Genomic DNA, 14,679 nt, shown 5'->3' on the forward strand with positions numbered 1-14,679 from the left:
AGCATTAAACCTGCACCTGGCTTTTTTTCGTTCTTAGACAGCGTCTTGCTTTTGTTATTTCTTACTCTTCGACTTCGATTTTATGATCATGGGAATCTCAAGGTCTAATGTATCGAGTGAATGACGCACGGCATGATCTGTGTCGGAATAATGATATTTAATTTTACCATATACAACCGACGACACTTTTGTCGATTCTTAACTCACTCTTCTGCGGAGGCTCGGCATTACACTAGTGAAAGAAGTGTTCGCTGGACTTTTTGAGTCAAACTAAAGATATTCAGACCACACCGCAGACGGCTCTGCCAGTTCCAATCTTACAAGAATCGACGAGTAAAGGGTATAATTTACATCCTCTTTTTTACTGAAGTGAATTCGAGCGTAAGAACCATGAACTCCTAGATAAGCAACGCCTTGTATAGGTTTGAAGCATCTCGACGACCGCCAAAAGATTGATTAGCCATGTTTGTATCGCTCGTGAATGTGTCTGATCTGTTCCTCGATGTTCAAGCTCTGAGGATTGGGAGCTCCCCCAGTCGGACCGACCATCGGCGGTGTAGGACCAGCACCGGGGACGTTCTCAAAAGCCATTCTCTTCTTTCGTGCTTCCTCCTCGGGATCGAGGGGCGCGGTAAGTGATGAGTCGAACACGTCGCTTCGCTGGCTTGCCAGGCGTTTCAGGTTGTTCACAACATCCGCAGTTGACAGGTTGGTGGTCGCGCTACGTGACTCGGCCTTGGCGCGCTGCTCCTTCCACCGGGGATCCAGCAGTTCGATACGCATATGCTGTTCGAGTTCCGCCACAGGAATCTGCTGATGACAGTTGGGGCAAGGTGCAGTGGCACCCGAAGGATTGAGACGGCGCGCCTGGGCGCGCGGTACGTAGTCGGACCGGATGCGCATGGGCTGCTGGCCGGGAGCTGCTCTCGCGGCGGCTTGTGCGGCTGCTGCTTGTTCGCGGGCCTCCATGCGCTCACGAATCCGTTGCTCTTCTTCCTGAGCGGCTGCGGTGGCCATCGGGTAGGGTTGCGGGATGGGTGTCTGTGGAGGATATGGTGATACAGATGGAGGAGCAGGGTGTACCATAGGTTCGGGCTGCTGTGCAGGATAGGCGTTGTAATATGTTGGGGCCTCTTCCTCTGTTGGCATTGCTTCTTCAATGCGGAGCGGGTTCAGCGACATCATGGCCTTCTGCTCTAGGGAGGCGGACTGTAGATCGTTCAGAGAAGTAGGGGGAGGAAGGTCGGTCTGATCGTCCGTTTCCGTAAAGAGAACCGTTTCGACGACCACAAAATCATGCCAGTCGATCTGCGCATAGGTTATTCGTTCTTGTTCCTCCTCTTCTTCCTTCTTCTGCTTCTGTTGCTCTTGAAATTTCACCCACTCGGCACGCTGTTTCGCCCGCTCTAGAATGTGGAATTTGTTCTTCACGTTATACTCCAGCTCAGCAAGCCTGTTCTTCTCTGATGTCGACCCATCGATTCCCTCCGCTCTCAGGAGAATTGTGTACTGATCGACCAACCGAGTGAAAAATTGGTAGAGACTATGCTGTGGGCGCAGGAAATCGAACTGGAAGTTCCTCGCTTCGCGCTGCGACAGCGCGGTCATAAACGATTTCCCCCTCTTGGCGACGTAGAGCGCGGTAAGCTTGACGACCTCCAAATCTTGCGCGTTGATGATGGGCATCCGCGCCGAAAAGTGAAACTCTGGGGGCTCCGCGGGACCCTTGGGCTTCTCGGGTTCAGGAGCTGCTGTTGGCTCTCCCGGTCTGCCTGCTGCCACCGTGGTACCTCGTCCCTCTTTGATCTCGTTTAATCGCCATTGATAAAAATTTGCGTAAGCGTCATCGGGGTTGAGGAAGGAGAATTTGGGGTTGTTTCGTTCCTTTTCGCGCACCCGGTCTGAAACGCAAAAGATTAGCTCGCCGTCTCTCGCCGCAAACTTGCAATGGTGACGATAGGAACCTACCTTCGAAGACAATGCCATTGCGAGCGACATAGCCGGCGGTTTTCTCTACAATAGCTATACAGAGTATCAGCAGGCGCTTCTAGGCGAAAGCTTGGGAAGATCAAAGCCAACCTCGAATGTCTTTAGGTGGCAATACCACACCCTCTGGTGGCTTGCTCACCTCATCAGCAGGAGCCGGGGTGTTCCCATTCGAAGCCATGATTGATCTGACAGCCAAACGAGCAATGGCTTGGATTCAGGGATGTTGTGGTTGGCCTCAATAGCACCGCAGACGTCCTTCTTTTTGCCCCGAGACTGACTTCATTGGGAAAGAACCCAGGCGCGTTTGTCGGCGGCTGTTAGATAAGCGCGCGCGACGAACAGATACTATGATTGGCTCATGCGACAGATGGATCGAGTGTAAAGTTACCGCTAGTAACGTTCTGTACGAACTCCACAGTCCACCGAATAATCAATAGTAATGGAACCAACTCCGTAAGTATCCATCACATGAAGTCAGAAATCAGAATAATATGGTTTATTATTGTTCCTGTCAACAGTCAATAATAATACTGCCGATGAACAGCCCCAGTAACTATCAAGGTAATTGGAATTTTAAAAAAAGGAATCTATTTTCCTTGACGAGGCTGTATGCTCAATCTTCTCCCCTGCTATGGGTCCACAACAATAACTTCTATCTTAAGTGGTTTGCGCTGACAGTGGTTGTTCATCATAGCTCCATACTACTTGGCTTAGTTCTTATTTCTCTCCGCCGACGATCTGGCCTAAACTAGCCGGACGCTTTCATCAACCTCCTGATTGTCCCACACGTGTTGTCTTGCTTTCTGCTGCTTCATTCTGGACGGCGGCCATCATCTTTCTTCTTCTTCCATATAACTTCTGTTATGGCGAATCGGTCCTCGATTCATTACTCTCGTTTATAATCATCTAGCCCGTTTTCATTGGATTTGTTAGTCGTGGGGTTGTCTGAGCGCTCCCCTCTGGAGTCGGAGCATTCTACACCTCGTCCTTGGTCATTTCGCTGTCGTACGACATAATCTCTTTATTTTACCATTCGATCTTCCTATTTTCCGGTCCTGCCTTCCAGGGGCATATCATTCAATATGACACAAAAGTCCAAAGAGACCTTGCAGGTCCGACCTCTACCGAGGAAAGGTCGCTCTCCAAGCCGCTCGCCGAAACCGAAGAATCGCAAGAAAGCGCCGGTCGAAGTGTCCAGCTATGGCTCGGAGGGCGTCAAGGACAACAATATATTCAAACTTCCTGGCTCCGACTATAAGGCGCTCGTCTTGGTAACTCTTATTGCCATGGCTGTTCGCCTGTTTCGCATCTACCAGCCTTCCAGCGTCGTCTTCGATGAAGTCCAGTGTGTTTCCGTCCTCTCTCGTTACTCTCGTTGCACAAACTCTGAATACGCCTTTGTCGCTGACCTCGGATAAACAGCTTTGGCGGCTTCGCGAGTAAATATATCAAGGGCAAATTCTTTATGGATGTCCACCCTCCCCTCGCCAAACTCCTGATCACACTTGCTGGCTGGTTGGCTGGGTTTGACGGAAATTTCGACTTCAAGGACATTGGCAAGGACTATCTCGAACCTGGAGTACCCTATGTTGCTATGCGCTTGCTTCCAGCTATGCTGGGTGTGCTCACTGTTCCATTGATGTTCCTGACTCTGAAAGCGACTGGTTGCCGGACCGTTACTGCTATCCTGGGCGCCGGTGTGGTTATCTTCGGTAAGTCCACACCGTTGCATTCTTCGGCCCAACCACCCATACTTACCCCATGCAGAAAATGGTCTTATCACACAGTCTCGCCTTATCTTGCTAGATTCGCCATTGGTCTTCTTCACGGCGCTCACGGCGTTGTCATTCACCTGTTTCACAAACCAGCAAGAGCTTGGGCCATCCCACGCCTTCCGTGCATCCTGGTGGTTTTGGCTGGTCGCAACGGGGCTCTGCTTGGGTGCCACTCTGAGTGTCAAATGGGTTGGACTTTTCACTGTCGCTTGGGTCGGCTCTCTCACAGTGCTCCAACTGTGGGTGCTCTTAGGCGACTATAAGAATGTCACACCGGTATGTGTCCGTTTCCTTCCGAGTGGGTTGATGCCGAAAACTGATCAGTTATTAGCGTCTATGGCTTAAGCACTTCTTCGCCCGTGTTTTCTGTCTGATCATTATTCCTCTCGGATTCTATTGCGGAATGTTTGCAATTCATTTCCTGTGTCTGGTGAACCCTGGGGATGGGGACGGATTCATGTCATCGGAGTTCCAGGCGACCTTGAACTCCAAAGGAATGCAAGACGTCCCTGCCGATGTTGTGTTCGGTTCGCGAGTGAGCATCCGTCACCTGAACACCCAGGGTGGCTACCTCCACTCCCATGCCCACATGTACCCCACAGGAAGCAAGCAGCAACAGATTACTCTCTACCCCCACAAGGATGAGAACAATGTTTTTATCCTGGAGAATCAGACTCAACCTCTTGGGTCCTTTGGACCGGTGGAAGGCCCGTTTGCCTGGGATAACATCACCACCGAGTATATTCCGGATGGTGGTGTGGTAAGACTCTACCACCCGTTGACGCACAGAAGGCTTCACTCACACGATGAGCGACCTCCTGTTACCGAAGCCGACTGGCAGTATGAGGTATCTGCCTATGGTTACGAAGGCTTTCCTGGCGACGCGAACGATCTCTTCCGTTTCGAGATAGTCAAGTCGATGTCTGACGGGGAAGAAGCGAAGAAGAGACTCCGAACTATTCAAACTAAATTTCGGCTCGTGCATGTCATGACTGGCTGCGTCCTTTTCTCTCACAAAGTGAAGTTGCCCGAATGGGGCTTTGACCAGCAAGAAGTGACTTGTGCGAAAGGGGGTACTCTGCCAAACAGTATCTGGTATATTGAATCCAATGTTCATCCAATGCTACCTGCCGATGCGGAGAAGGTCAACTATCGGAATCCCGGTTTCTTTGGCAAATTCTGGGAACTCCAGAAGGTCATGTGGACCACGAATGCCGGTCTGACCGAGTCCCATGCCTGGGATTCTCGTCCGCCTTCATGGCCAACCCTGCTCAGAGGCATCAACTTCTGGGGCCGAGACCACCGTCAGATCTATCTTCTTGGCAACCCATTCATTTGGTGGTCTTCTACTGTCGCCGTTGCCGTTTACCTCCTCTTCAAAGGCCTTGCTGTTATCCGTTGGCAGCGCAGTTGTGGTGATTACCGAAATGTCAACTTGAAGCGTTTCGACTATGAAGTTGGCACGAGTGTGCTTGGCTGGGCCTTCCACTACTTCCCCTTCTTCCTTATGGCTCGGCAACTCTTCCTTCACCATTATTTCCCCGCGCTGTACTTTGCGCTCATTGCGCTCTGTCAAGAGTTTGATTTCATCGCCAACCGCTTTAAGGCTTTTGGATTATCTTCCAGGCCGGTCATTGGCAGAGGATTCGTTGCAGTGTTCTTGGCCCTTAGCATTTTCGCTTTCACTCTCTACTCCCCATTGGTTTATGGCAATCCCTGGACCCAAGATGCTTGCAAGAAAGTGAAACTCATTGGGTCCTGGGACTTCGATTGCAACACATTTTACACTGACGTAAGTGTTCCAGCATGGCAACCTCCGCGACGAGGGTACTAGACATAAATGAAAGTCCGACCACTGACGACATGACATTAGCTTGGTCAATATGTGACCCAATATGTCAATTCGAATCCCGGTGTATCGCCCACACCCGTTGCGCAGGTGCCTCCAGTTCAGGCGCCACCAGTGGTCCCGCCACCACAGCAGCAGGAGATCTTGCAGCAAGAGACTGAAGAAGCCCAAGTCACACCCCAGGCCAAGCAGTTTCACAGCGGCAAAGCCCGGGTGGAGTATCGGGATCAGCAGGGCAACGTTTTGGACGAGGCACTTGTCGCCTCTTTGGCCAAGGAAGGCAAAGTTTCGTTCGAGACTCGGCATGAGACTCGGACACGGCTGGAACATGCCCACGAAGTAGACATGATAAACGGCCAAGTTGCACCACCGCACCCAGATGTGGAAGGACAGAATCCCGAGACCGTCAAACATGGGAACGTTGAGGTTGCAGGCGATAGCCCAGCTTCGGTAGCCGGTGGTGAGAGTTCGCTTGAGCAACCAAACTCCCCTGAGCCAAAGCCGGCTAGTGAAGCTAACGAGGCGACCCAACAGTGACAGTCATAGATGTATAATTAAATGACAGATGAAATTGGTTGGGACATTTTCTGCCTCTATCTTCTTCTATCCTTCAAATATTCAAGCCTAGCAAATTCTCATTCCATATTTGTCTTCTGTTGAACCCCTTTCTTTTTCTCTGGTATTGAACGAAATATGTTCTTGTAAATGATATGACCTCTACGAACTACTTGAGTGCGTGCCTACTTTAAATTATTAGGTACCTGCTGCGTGAATCACCTGGCTTAAAGTAGCTTGGTAACGAAAACACCAATCCCCGATCAATTTCGAGTAAAAAACGAACTATGCACAAAGCCCTACTGACGAATCCACACTCCAAACTCTAGTCTTCACAGTCAATTTTAGTGTACAGCAATCACTATCGGAAGCATCCGATGTTTGTTTAGCGGTCCATTCCTTGCTGTATGACCTAGTAGTCCCACTCCTCCTTTCCGTACTTGTTGAAGCGCTCGTGGAGATCCTATAGAGAAGGTATGGCGTATCAGCAATCTATACAATCACTACCCAATATCAAGTTTGCCATAAAATAAAAAAGGGTCAGGATCCATATATACCGCGGGCAGGGTGACATTGGGAACAATGACGGTGTTCAGAGCGCTGGGAGCGTTTCTAAGGGGCTGGCTGGTATCACCGTGGGGGTGGTACTGGTACTTGTAGACCTTGCCATCGTCATCGCGCTCCCAGGGCATGGCGCTCTCGCCGATGCGAACGTTGCTCTCAGAGGTGACGGAGGTGGGCTTTCTGCCGAAGTACCTGTTGACGACAAGTGGTAAGCGACGTTCGGTCCAGTAGAAAAACGATCTTCGGCGCGCAATTGGCGATGGTTCGGGTCCTTGTCGACATATCATGGCGAACAATAGGGTGGAGAGGGATATTATTCACCATCCAGCAATCAGAAAAGCTCCGGACATAACACCGAGAAGCACCTAAAAGAACGCCCATCAGATATTGTATCCCGCCAATTGGACTTGTACTCAGCCGGAAGAGCGTACGTAGAGCTCGGGATCGCGCTTGCCAGCCTTGTCGAGCTTGGCCTCCTCGATCTTGGAGCTGTAGAGGCGTCGCGGGGCAGCCCGGAAGACGGACTGGCGGGCGAAGGCCCGACGGGAAGCCATGGCAGCAATTGAAGACATGGTGATTTTTTGCAGATTGTTAGACTGGGGTTGTCTGCGAGGACTGAGTGGGGAGGGGGGAGGTGATCGCTTTGGGGGAAGTGGAAGAGCGGAACCGATGGTGTGAGTGTCAAACGATGATGTTGCCGGCGCATCATCAGGTGACCTCCCGTTGGCCCATCCGCTCCCGACGCTTAGTCATTGCGGGTTGCCTGAAGGATGGCTCGCCGCCTGAGGAACCAAAATTATTGCCGTATCGTTCATCGATTCGCCGCGCGCAAGGGCTGTACAAGTCACAGGAAGGGAGCTTTTTCTGGTCACACTCGCAAACTGAACCAACATGGTCGACTTCTTCCTGCCCGTGATGTGACGTGTTCAGTCTTTTCTGCTTCTATCGCGATCTCTGCAACTCTTCTCCCTTCAAAAGGTCCGCTATCCCCCCAACCATATTGCTTTGTCCTGTTAGGGGCTCCGTCATGACATATGCTCCCCCAGGGGCTGGCTGTGTTCCCTTGATATAATGGGAAACCCTCATACAAGACTAACCACACCGCTGCATTCTAGGTTGCTTCCATTCTTTCTTTTATGATCAACTGTATCTGCCGCGGAGACTTCTCGGAAACAACCATATCATATTGTCGCTCCTTATTTGTCCCTCCATCATCTGATAGAGACCACTATCTCGCGTCTACATTCTGACACCGAATTACCCTATAACGACACTGCAACGATCCAAGATACCTTCGCTTCCTTTCTGCCATTAAGCGGCGCCATGAATGCTCGGAGTTCGTGATAGTCACAGTTCACTTTCGTCTTGCGGACAATCATGGCATCTTCGTCGAACAACCCTGACCCGGGCGATGCGCCTAGGGCGCGAATCTCACAACATATCCTCGGTATCCCGCGTCCGCCTTCCGTCGGGGGCATCTCATCTCGAGTGACGGATCTGGCTTCTGAGGATGGAGAGCAATCGCAGGCGCAATCACAGGCATATACCGGGGTGTCGTCTCATGCCCCTCAGTCGCGGCAACACTCCATTTCTCGCCGGGGGCCTCCACCCGCAAGAAGTTCCATCACAGCGCAAAGCCAGGTGACAAGCAGACCAGGAAGCTCTGCAAGCCGATTGAGCCGGACGCATATTCCTTCGCTCACTGCGCAAGGCTTCTTTCGCCCAATGTCATCTCAGAGGCTTCAGGCGCATCGAGGCCGACCCGTTACGAAAGAGACTGCGGTGTCCTCTGAGGATTGGGCCGACCAGTTAGATCAGAATCGGCAAAGCCTGGTCTCAAATAGCACATTTGCTCAAAGTTCTATACCCCAGGAGGAGGCGCCTCCATCGCGCGGCACCGAGTTCACAGACCCTGTAATTCCAGATCGGAACACATCGAATGCTAGTCCGATTGGTAATACGACAGTGAGAAGCCTAGGCGAAAGTGCGAATCTCCTGACCGATAGGGCCCGAGTCTATAAGATACCGCCGCAGCATCTCAATTTAGGGACTATTCGCAATGGCCCTGAGCACAATGATCCTCCACAGAGGTCTCCCCTCTCGTTTCTATCCTTGCAAAACAGGGGTGCTCCAGACCGCGGTGACAGTCGAACCCATGAACGGTTATCGTCAGCCGACTCCTCCCCAGAATCCATCCAAAAGCAACAACCTCCAACGGTCAAGGCTCATCTGGGCAAGAACTATGAGCATTTTAATGGCAATACTCTCTTCTTCGGCGGTGGTCGCTTTCAAAACTCCAGAGACAAGCCAATCAATATTGCAACCGGCATATTCGTGGTGCTTCCTTCGGTCTTGTTCTTCGTATATTCAGCACCTTGGCTTTGGCATCATATATCGCCTGCCATTCCGATTCTGTTTGGTTATCTCTTCTACATCTGCTTCTCCTCGTTTATACACGCGTCGGTAGTCGACCCCGGGATCATCCCACGGAATCTTCATTCGATGCCCTCGTCAGAACCCGCTAATGATCCACTGGCTATCGGACCGCCAACGAATGACTGGGTGATGGTGAAATTGGCGACATCTGAAGTCGCAGCCATGGATGTCCCTGTGAAGTACTGCAAGACCTGTAATATCTGGCGTCCGCCACGATGCTATCATTGTCGTGTATGCGACAATTGCATTGAAACATTGGACCACCACTGTGTTTGGCTGAACAATTGCGTTGGTCGCCGGAACTATCGCTATTTCTTTACTTTTGTCAGCGCCGCGACGCTACTTGGCTTCTTTCTGCTTGGAGCCAGTCTTGCACATATACTGGTGTATCGGTCTCAGGAGGGGCTTTCTTTCGGTGCTGCGATTGACAAGTTGCGGGTGCCTTGGGCCATGGTCATTTATGGGGCAGTGGCAGCACCCTATCCGGCCTCTCTGTGGGCATACCACTTATTTTTGATTGGACGGGGCGAGACAACGAGGGAATACCTCAACTCGCATAAATTCGCCAAAGCAGACCGTCATCGTCCCTTCACTCAAGGGAATGTGTTCCAAAACTGGTTGTCTGTACTTGCACGACCACGTCCTCCAACCTACATGCAATTCAAGCGACCCTATCAAGAGGGTGACCAGCGCTTGAGCACGCTGAAACGAAAAGACCGGCCTCGAGATATCGAAGCCCAAACAGACATAGAGATGCAGGATGTTCCTCCCAGTGGGCAACAGGGCTAAGTCCGCCGTCTGGCTCTCCTGCAAAGTTATTCTCATCTGGCTTTTTCTTCCGATCTTTCTTGTGATTCACATTTCAGTGATGACATTCTTTCTATCTTGTTTTTCAAGAGCTTCTTCTCTTTTTCTCTTTGACAGTTTCGAATTTACCGACTCAGCCCCAAATATCTTGGCTTTGCTTGGCCTGGTGGTTGATTTTGATACCTTCTAGCATTCCTTTCTGATTCCTTCAAGATTCCCTCTGCCCAAAACGAGGCCTCGCAAATTGAGCGATCTCTAGTCTCTTTCATTCTAGGATTTTCAGTTCCCATTTCGTTCCAACATCCATACTCTCTTGTGTCGAGGACATTTCGCCCTGGTTCAATTTGCTGGGTTGAGTTTTTATCATGCGACACAGAAGACATGTATGATATTTGATACCACACTTCAGATAGACAATGAATAATCTACTCGAAGAAGACCTGAAGAGAGGGGACGAGGCCCGGTCGCTGTAGTAATTCTTGAGCTCGTCGACATCTGTAGGATGTGAGTGACTAGAAAGGCCGGTATCAAGCAAGGTGCGCAAGAGGGCTACGGCCCTCTACTCTGAACGCTACGGAGGAGTCCCTGAGAAAGCGTTCAACTTTCCCTGAAGAAAACAAGAGCAAACAGAATTAAGCGTAATCATCCGTGATCAAACCCCAACAAGAGAGAGAGATCCTTGTACGCTGTTGATTCGCTTCTTTTTCCCTCTACATTCCGCGGCCGTACCTCCCCTCCGGCTGTCCCAGGCTGGCTGACGACAGGATAATTATTAGGAACTGAACCTCCTCCGCACCTTCATCTTTCTTCCTTTCCCCTCCATTTCCAGGCAATCGCCTTTGCGAGACCTTTCCTCCCACTTTGTCGTGTTTGTTTGTCTTGCGTCATGACTGTTACAATCTTGTGGTGATCTGATTTTCGAGCCGTAGAGCACTGTGCAGATACTCCTGATATCGGAAGCGCCAATCGCCCTGTTTGGTGTCATCACGCTCACCTTCCGAGTTACAACAAACCTTCCGGCAGTTTTGACGAGCTCAGACACTTCTCTCTTCCGATCTAATTCTCCTGCAGCAAATTTCCCAGTTTCCAGCGGCGACGTCGTCTGCGCGTCCTGCTGAGACGGACGAGATGGAAACTCGAACTAAATCCTCCGTCGCGTCCCTCGCGATACCCGCAACCTTCTCGGACCTGCAGAACCATGCCCACGAGCACATCGACGATGCCATGAGCATGGATATCCCGGAACAACTCCTTACACCTGAAAACAGTCGGTCTGAAACGTCCAGCAACAACGAAAACGCGTCTACTGAAGAGAAGCCGATCCTGCGGCGAACATCCTCACGTGTAACACGCGCCTCCTTACGGAAGTCGGCACAATTTGAGACAACGTTGGAGAAAGAAAATGGGATTTCCACGTCTTCGCCAGGCCAGGAGGATCGTACGCTGGCCCCGGGGAGCCTGGCAAACAATCTCACGAAGCTGAAGCGGTCTCATTCCTCCCATCTACGGCACAGCATAGCAGTCATGGAAACATCCCTGTGGAACGAGACAACGCTCATACAGGATAGGCTTGAGATTGAAGACCACCCAATGGCTCCGGACACACCGGTCTCCAACTCATCCCAAGAGCCTCAGCCAAATGAACTTAGCACGGCTCTACAGCATCGCAACTTGAGGAAGCGTGTGGAACGGGCATTGACCCAGGATGATAGTCCCGACCGAAATAAATCTACAATCAAAGCTCAACCCGAGGATCTTCCAACACCTCGGCGCTCAACCCGTCTGAGTCTATTGGAGAAGGCCTCCGACTGGGTTGAAAAAGCGAGTAGCATTCTTGGGAAACGATCCATTGATAAGATGAAAGAAGGGAAAGACAGTGATCGCCGATCCAGTCTGCGACCTCGGAATGTTGCGCCTAAGGAGGAAATTGCCTCTCTTGCGACTACTGAACCTCCAGCTGCAAAGAAACGGCGTGTCTCTGAAAGCGATCTGCCCTTGAACACAAAGGACCCTGAAGATCCTATAGCAGGAACCGAAAATGCTCCTGGGAAAGTCGAGCCGAAAGTGAAATCAAAGCGCTGGTTGACTCATGGGCTGTATACAGGCCAAGAGTTTACTACTTCTAGACCCAGTCAAAATAGGAACAAGAGCGCAAAGAGAAAATCCCTAGGCGCGCCATTGCAGCGCAGGTTTCTCCCAATGCCAATGTTCGCAGGTGACCGGCTTTTACAGCTAGGAAGAGATTTCCAGTTGCCTTTCGACATCTACTCTCCTCTTCCAGCAGGTCAACCTAAGCCTGATGAGTGGAGAAAAACCAACAAAAGTACGTTTGATCTGTTTTTCTTTTTTTTCCCCTTTTTTCTTCCTTAAAAGATTTTGCTCACATTTGATTCAGATGTCTTTGTTGGGGAGGCGGGTAGTATATGGAGAGCCAACAAGCACATGGAGTTATCTAAGTGCATGTGCATAGAAGAGACCGGCTGCGATGAGAACTGCCAAAACCGGTACATGTTTTATGAATGCGACGAAGGCAATTGCGGACTAGGTCCTGATTGTGGTAATCGGAGCTTTGAGGAACTCAAGCAAAGAACTAAGGTGGGAGGCAAGTATAATATCGGTGTGGAGGTCATCAAGACAGAAGATCGCGGATACGGCGTTCGCAGCAACCGTACCTTTGAGCCAAATCAGGTCATCGTTGAATATACAGGTGAAATCATCACTCAGGTGGAATGTGAGAAGAGGATGAGGACCCTCTATAAGAACAATGAGGTGCGTTGCATGAAGAGTGTCTTTACCTGATTCGGTTATTGACCACAAATTCCAGTGCTATTACCTTATGTACTTTGACCAGAACATGATAATCGACGCTACCCGAGGATCCATCGCGCGCTTCGTGAATCATTCTTGTGAACCAAACTGTCGAATGGAGAAATGGACCGTTGCAGGCAAACCACGCATGGCTCTTTTTGCCGGTGACCGTGGGATCATGACCGGTGAAGAATTAACTTACGATTATAACTTTGAGTAAGTAGCTTACAGGCTTTCATGCTTCTTAGGTTTGCTAACATTATCCTAGTCCATATTCACAGAAGAATGTTCAACAGTGTCGATGTGGTGCTCCGAACTGTCGTGGAATTTTGGGACCACGACCTAGAGAAAAAGACCAACGCTCGAAAGAAAGAGAATCTAGGATCCTAAATCAGAAGAAGAGCTCAATCACAAAGAAGTCAACGACAACCAGAAAGGTTACAGGCACGAAGCGCAAGAGCGGGACCGCGCTTGACAAATCTTCATCACATCTGAACAAAAAACGGAGGCTCCTGGCACCAAATTCTATCGCAAAAGGCGTGAGAAAAGCTGTGTCCAAGGCTCGCGCATCGGTTTCCAGGTCAAAAACTTCCGCGAAAAGGACAACGGTAACAGTACAATCCAAAGAATCTAAGAAAACAGTCACAAGAGGGAGAGAGCCGGCACCCAAGGCGCAGGCGAAGGCCAAAGAGTCGAAGCCCCGGTCTACTGTCAAACTACCGAAAGTCAAGTCTGCCAAAACAAAGGTGAAAGCGGCTATTCTTCCTAAAACGTCTTCCAAAGCTACAACCAAATCACCGTCGAAACCACGGGCTTCCCAGCCGACTTCATCTACCTTGAAACGCCCGTCCGAAAAGGCTAAGGAGAAGATCCTCAGGGCAGCCAAAGGTGTAAATGCTCGGAAACAGACAACAAAGGAGAAGAAGGTCGATACGAAATCACCTCGCAAGTCTCCCAAGAGCAATAATGCCAAAAAGACCCCTCAGGCCAAGGCTCCAGCTAAACGCACGAAGAGTCTGGCCGCTAAACTGCAACCAAAATGAATCTTGGTATGCGACCAGCAGCAAACCTTTTCGCGCCTGAATTCCACGTTTTGGAGCTATACTTGACTCGCGCTTCGCTATTTTGAATTGCCTTTTGATGACATATATTTATCTGCTTCTACAGACAGTGGCGTTCCTACCCTGTCGCCTCTTCTCTTCTGGTCCGTCTCTTGGACTCGGCGTCTCTCTCTTTTGGGATCTGCTCAGATGACTGGCCTCTGGCTCCGTTTGACATCTTCTAAGTTGTATCTTCTTGGCCACTTGGTTCGTTATTTCTCCTGCCTTCTGTCACTGTCTTGGTATTATTCCCCTGTTCAACCGGCTCGGTCCCTACGGAGGTGTTTGGCGTCTCTATTGCTGTCGCGCTGATTTTGCTGAAATGCTTCTTGGCATTGATTGCTGTTCCAATTGATATGGATTGGAAATATTAGTTAGGTATCCTATTGTAGCTACACAGTCAATTGAAATAATGAACTACAGTACATATTAGAGTGTAGGGAATTTCAGGATGCACAAGCATCATATACATATTTCTCTCCGGCAGCTTGTTTCTTGAATGGTCCGAGCCATGCATGACTGGTTGGTTTTCTTTCTATATTCTTTGGCATGCACTTAACTGATATATATCTCACTAATGTATATTCTTCTTACGAAGACGAATCGCCCTGAATGCTATGGGTGATTTCTTTGTACGACACAATACAGAGTCTCCGGAACCGGAATCAAATTCGATCTACTACCTATACACCAGGGCTACCACCCATAAGGAACCCATATCATTGCAAACAATACATCGACAATGTTTAATTCAACATAGAGGTGTAGTAGGTATTTACTATTCGAAGAGAGAAGC

The 14,679-nt window shown here is 50.1% G+C and overlaps 5 protein-coding genes across 5 annotated transcripts; 3 read left to right on the forward strand and 2 right to left on the reverse strand.

Annotated features, from left to right (window-relative positions):
• Nucleotides 1-456: 456 nt before the first annotated feature.
• ACLA_034390 (putative pre-mRNA splicing factor) lies at nucleotides 457-2,167 on the reverse strand (the record flags this gene model as incomplete). The annotated part of the gene is made up of 3 exons (XM_001270661.1): nucleotides 457-1,901; nucleotides 1,969-2,022; nucleotides 2,080-2,167. 3 exons carry the CDS (start codon nucleotides 2,165-2,167, stop codon nucleotides 457-459), a joined length of 1,587 nt encoding a protein of 528 aa, XP_001270662.1.
• Nucleotides 2,168-3,071: 904 nt separating this feature from the next.
• On the forward strand, nucleotides 3,072-6,150 carry pmt1 (protein mannosyltransferase 1; the record flags this gene model as incomplete). Its single annotated transcript, XM_001270662.1, has 5 exons — nucleotides 3,072-3,334; nucleotides 3,412-3,701; nucleotides 3,757-4,040; nucleotides 4,096-5,556; nucleotides 5,638-6,150. 5 exons carry the CDS (start codon nucleotides 3,072-3,074, stop codon nucleotides 6,148-6,150), a joined length of 2,811 nt encoding a protein of 936 aa, XP_001270663.1.
• Nucleotides 6,151-6,580: 430 nt separating this feature from the next.
• On the reverse strand, nucleotides 6,581-7,304 carry ACLA_034410 (uncharacterized protein; the record flags this gene model as incomplete). The annotated part of the gene is made up of 4 exons (XM_001270663.1): nucleotides 6,581-6,631; nucleotides 6,726-6,924; nucleotides 7,054-7,097; nucleotides 7,164-7,304. The coding sequence occupies 4 exons, from the start codon at nucleotides 7,302-7,304 to the stop codon at nucleotides 6,581-6,583; spliced, it is 435 nt and encodes a 144-aa protein (XP_001270664.1).
• An 805-nt stretch (nucleotides 7,305-8,109) lies between these two features.
• On the forward strand, nucleotides 8,110-9,957 carry erf2 (palmitoyltransferase ERF2; the record flags this gene model as incomplete). The annotated part of the gene is made up of 1 exon (XM_001270664.1): nucleotides 8,110-9,957. One exon carries the CDS (start codon nucleotides 8,110-8,112, stop codon nucleotides 9,955-9,957), a length of 1,848 nt encoding a protein of 615 aa, XP_001270665.1.
• Nucleotides 9,958-11,103: 1,146 nt separating this feature from the next.
• On the forward strand, nucleotides 11,104-13,826 carry ACLA_034430 (putative histone-lysine N-methyltransferase (Ash1); the record flags this gene model as incomplete). Its single annotated transcript, XM_001270665.1, has 4 exons — nucleotides 11,104-12,298; nucleotides 12,371-12,744; nucleotides 12,800-12,999; nucleotides 13,052-13,826. The coding sequence occupies 4 exons, from the start codon at nucleotides 11,104-11,106 to the stop codon at nucleotides 13,824-13,826; spliced, it is 2,544 nt and encodes an 847-aa protein (XP_001270666.1).
• Between the last annotated feature and the right edge of the window lie 853 nt (nucleotides 13,827-14,679).

Source organism: Aspergillus clavatus, genomic scaffold (genome assembly GCF_000002715.2).
Source record: "Aspergillus clavatus NRRL 1 1099423829802 genomic scaffold, whole genome shotgun sequence".
Taxonomy (NCBI): Eukaryota; Fungi; Ascomycota; class Eurotiomycetes; order Eurotiales; family Aspergillaceae; genus Aspergillus; species Aspergillus clavatus.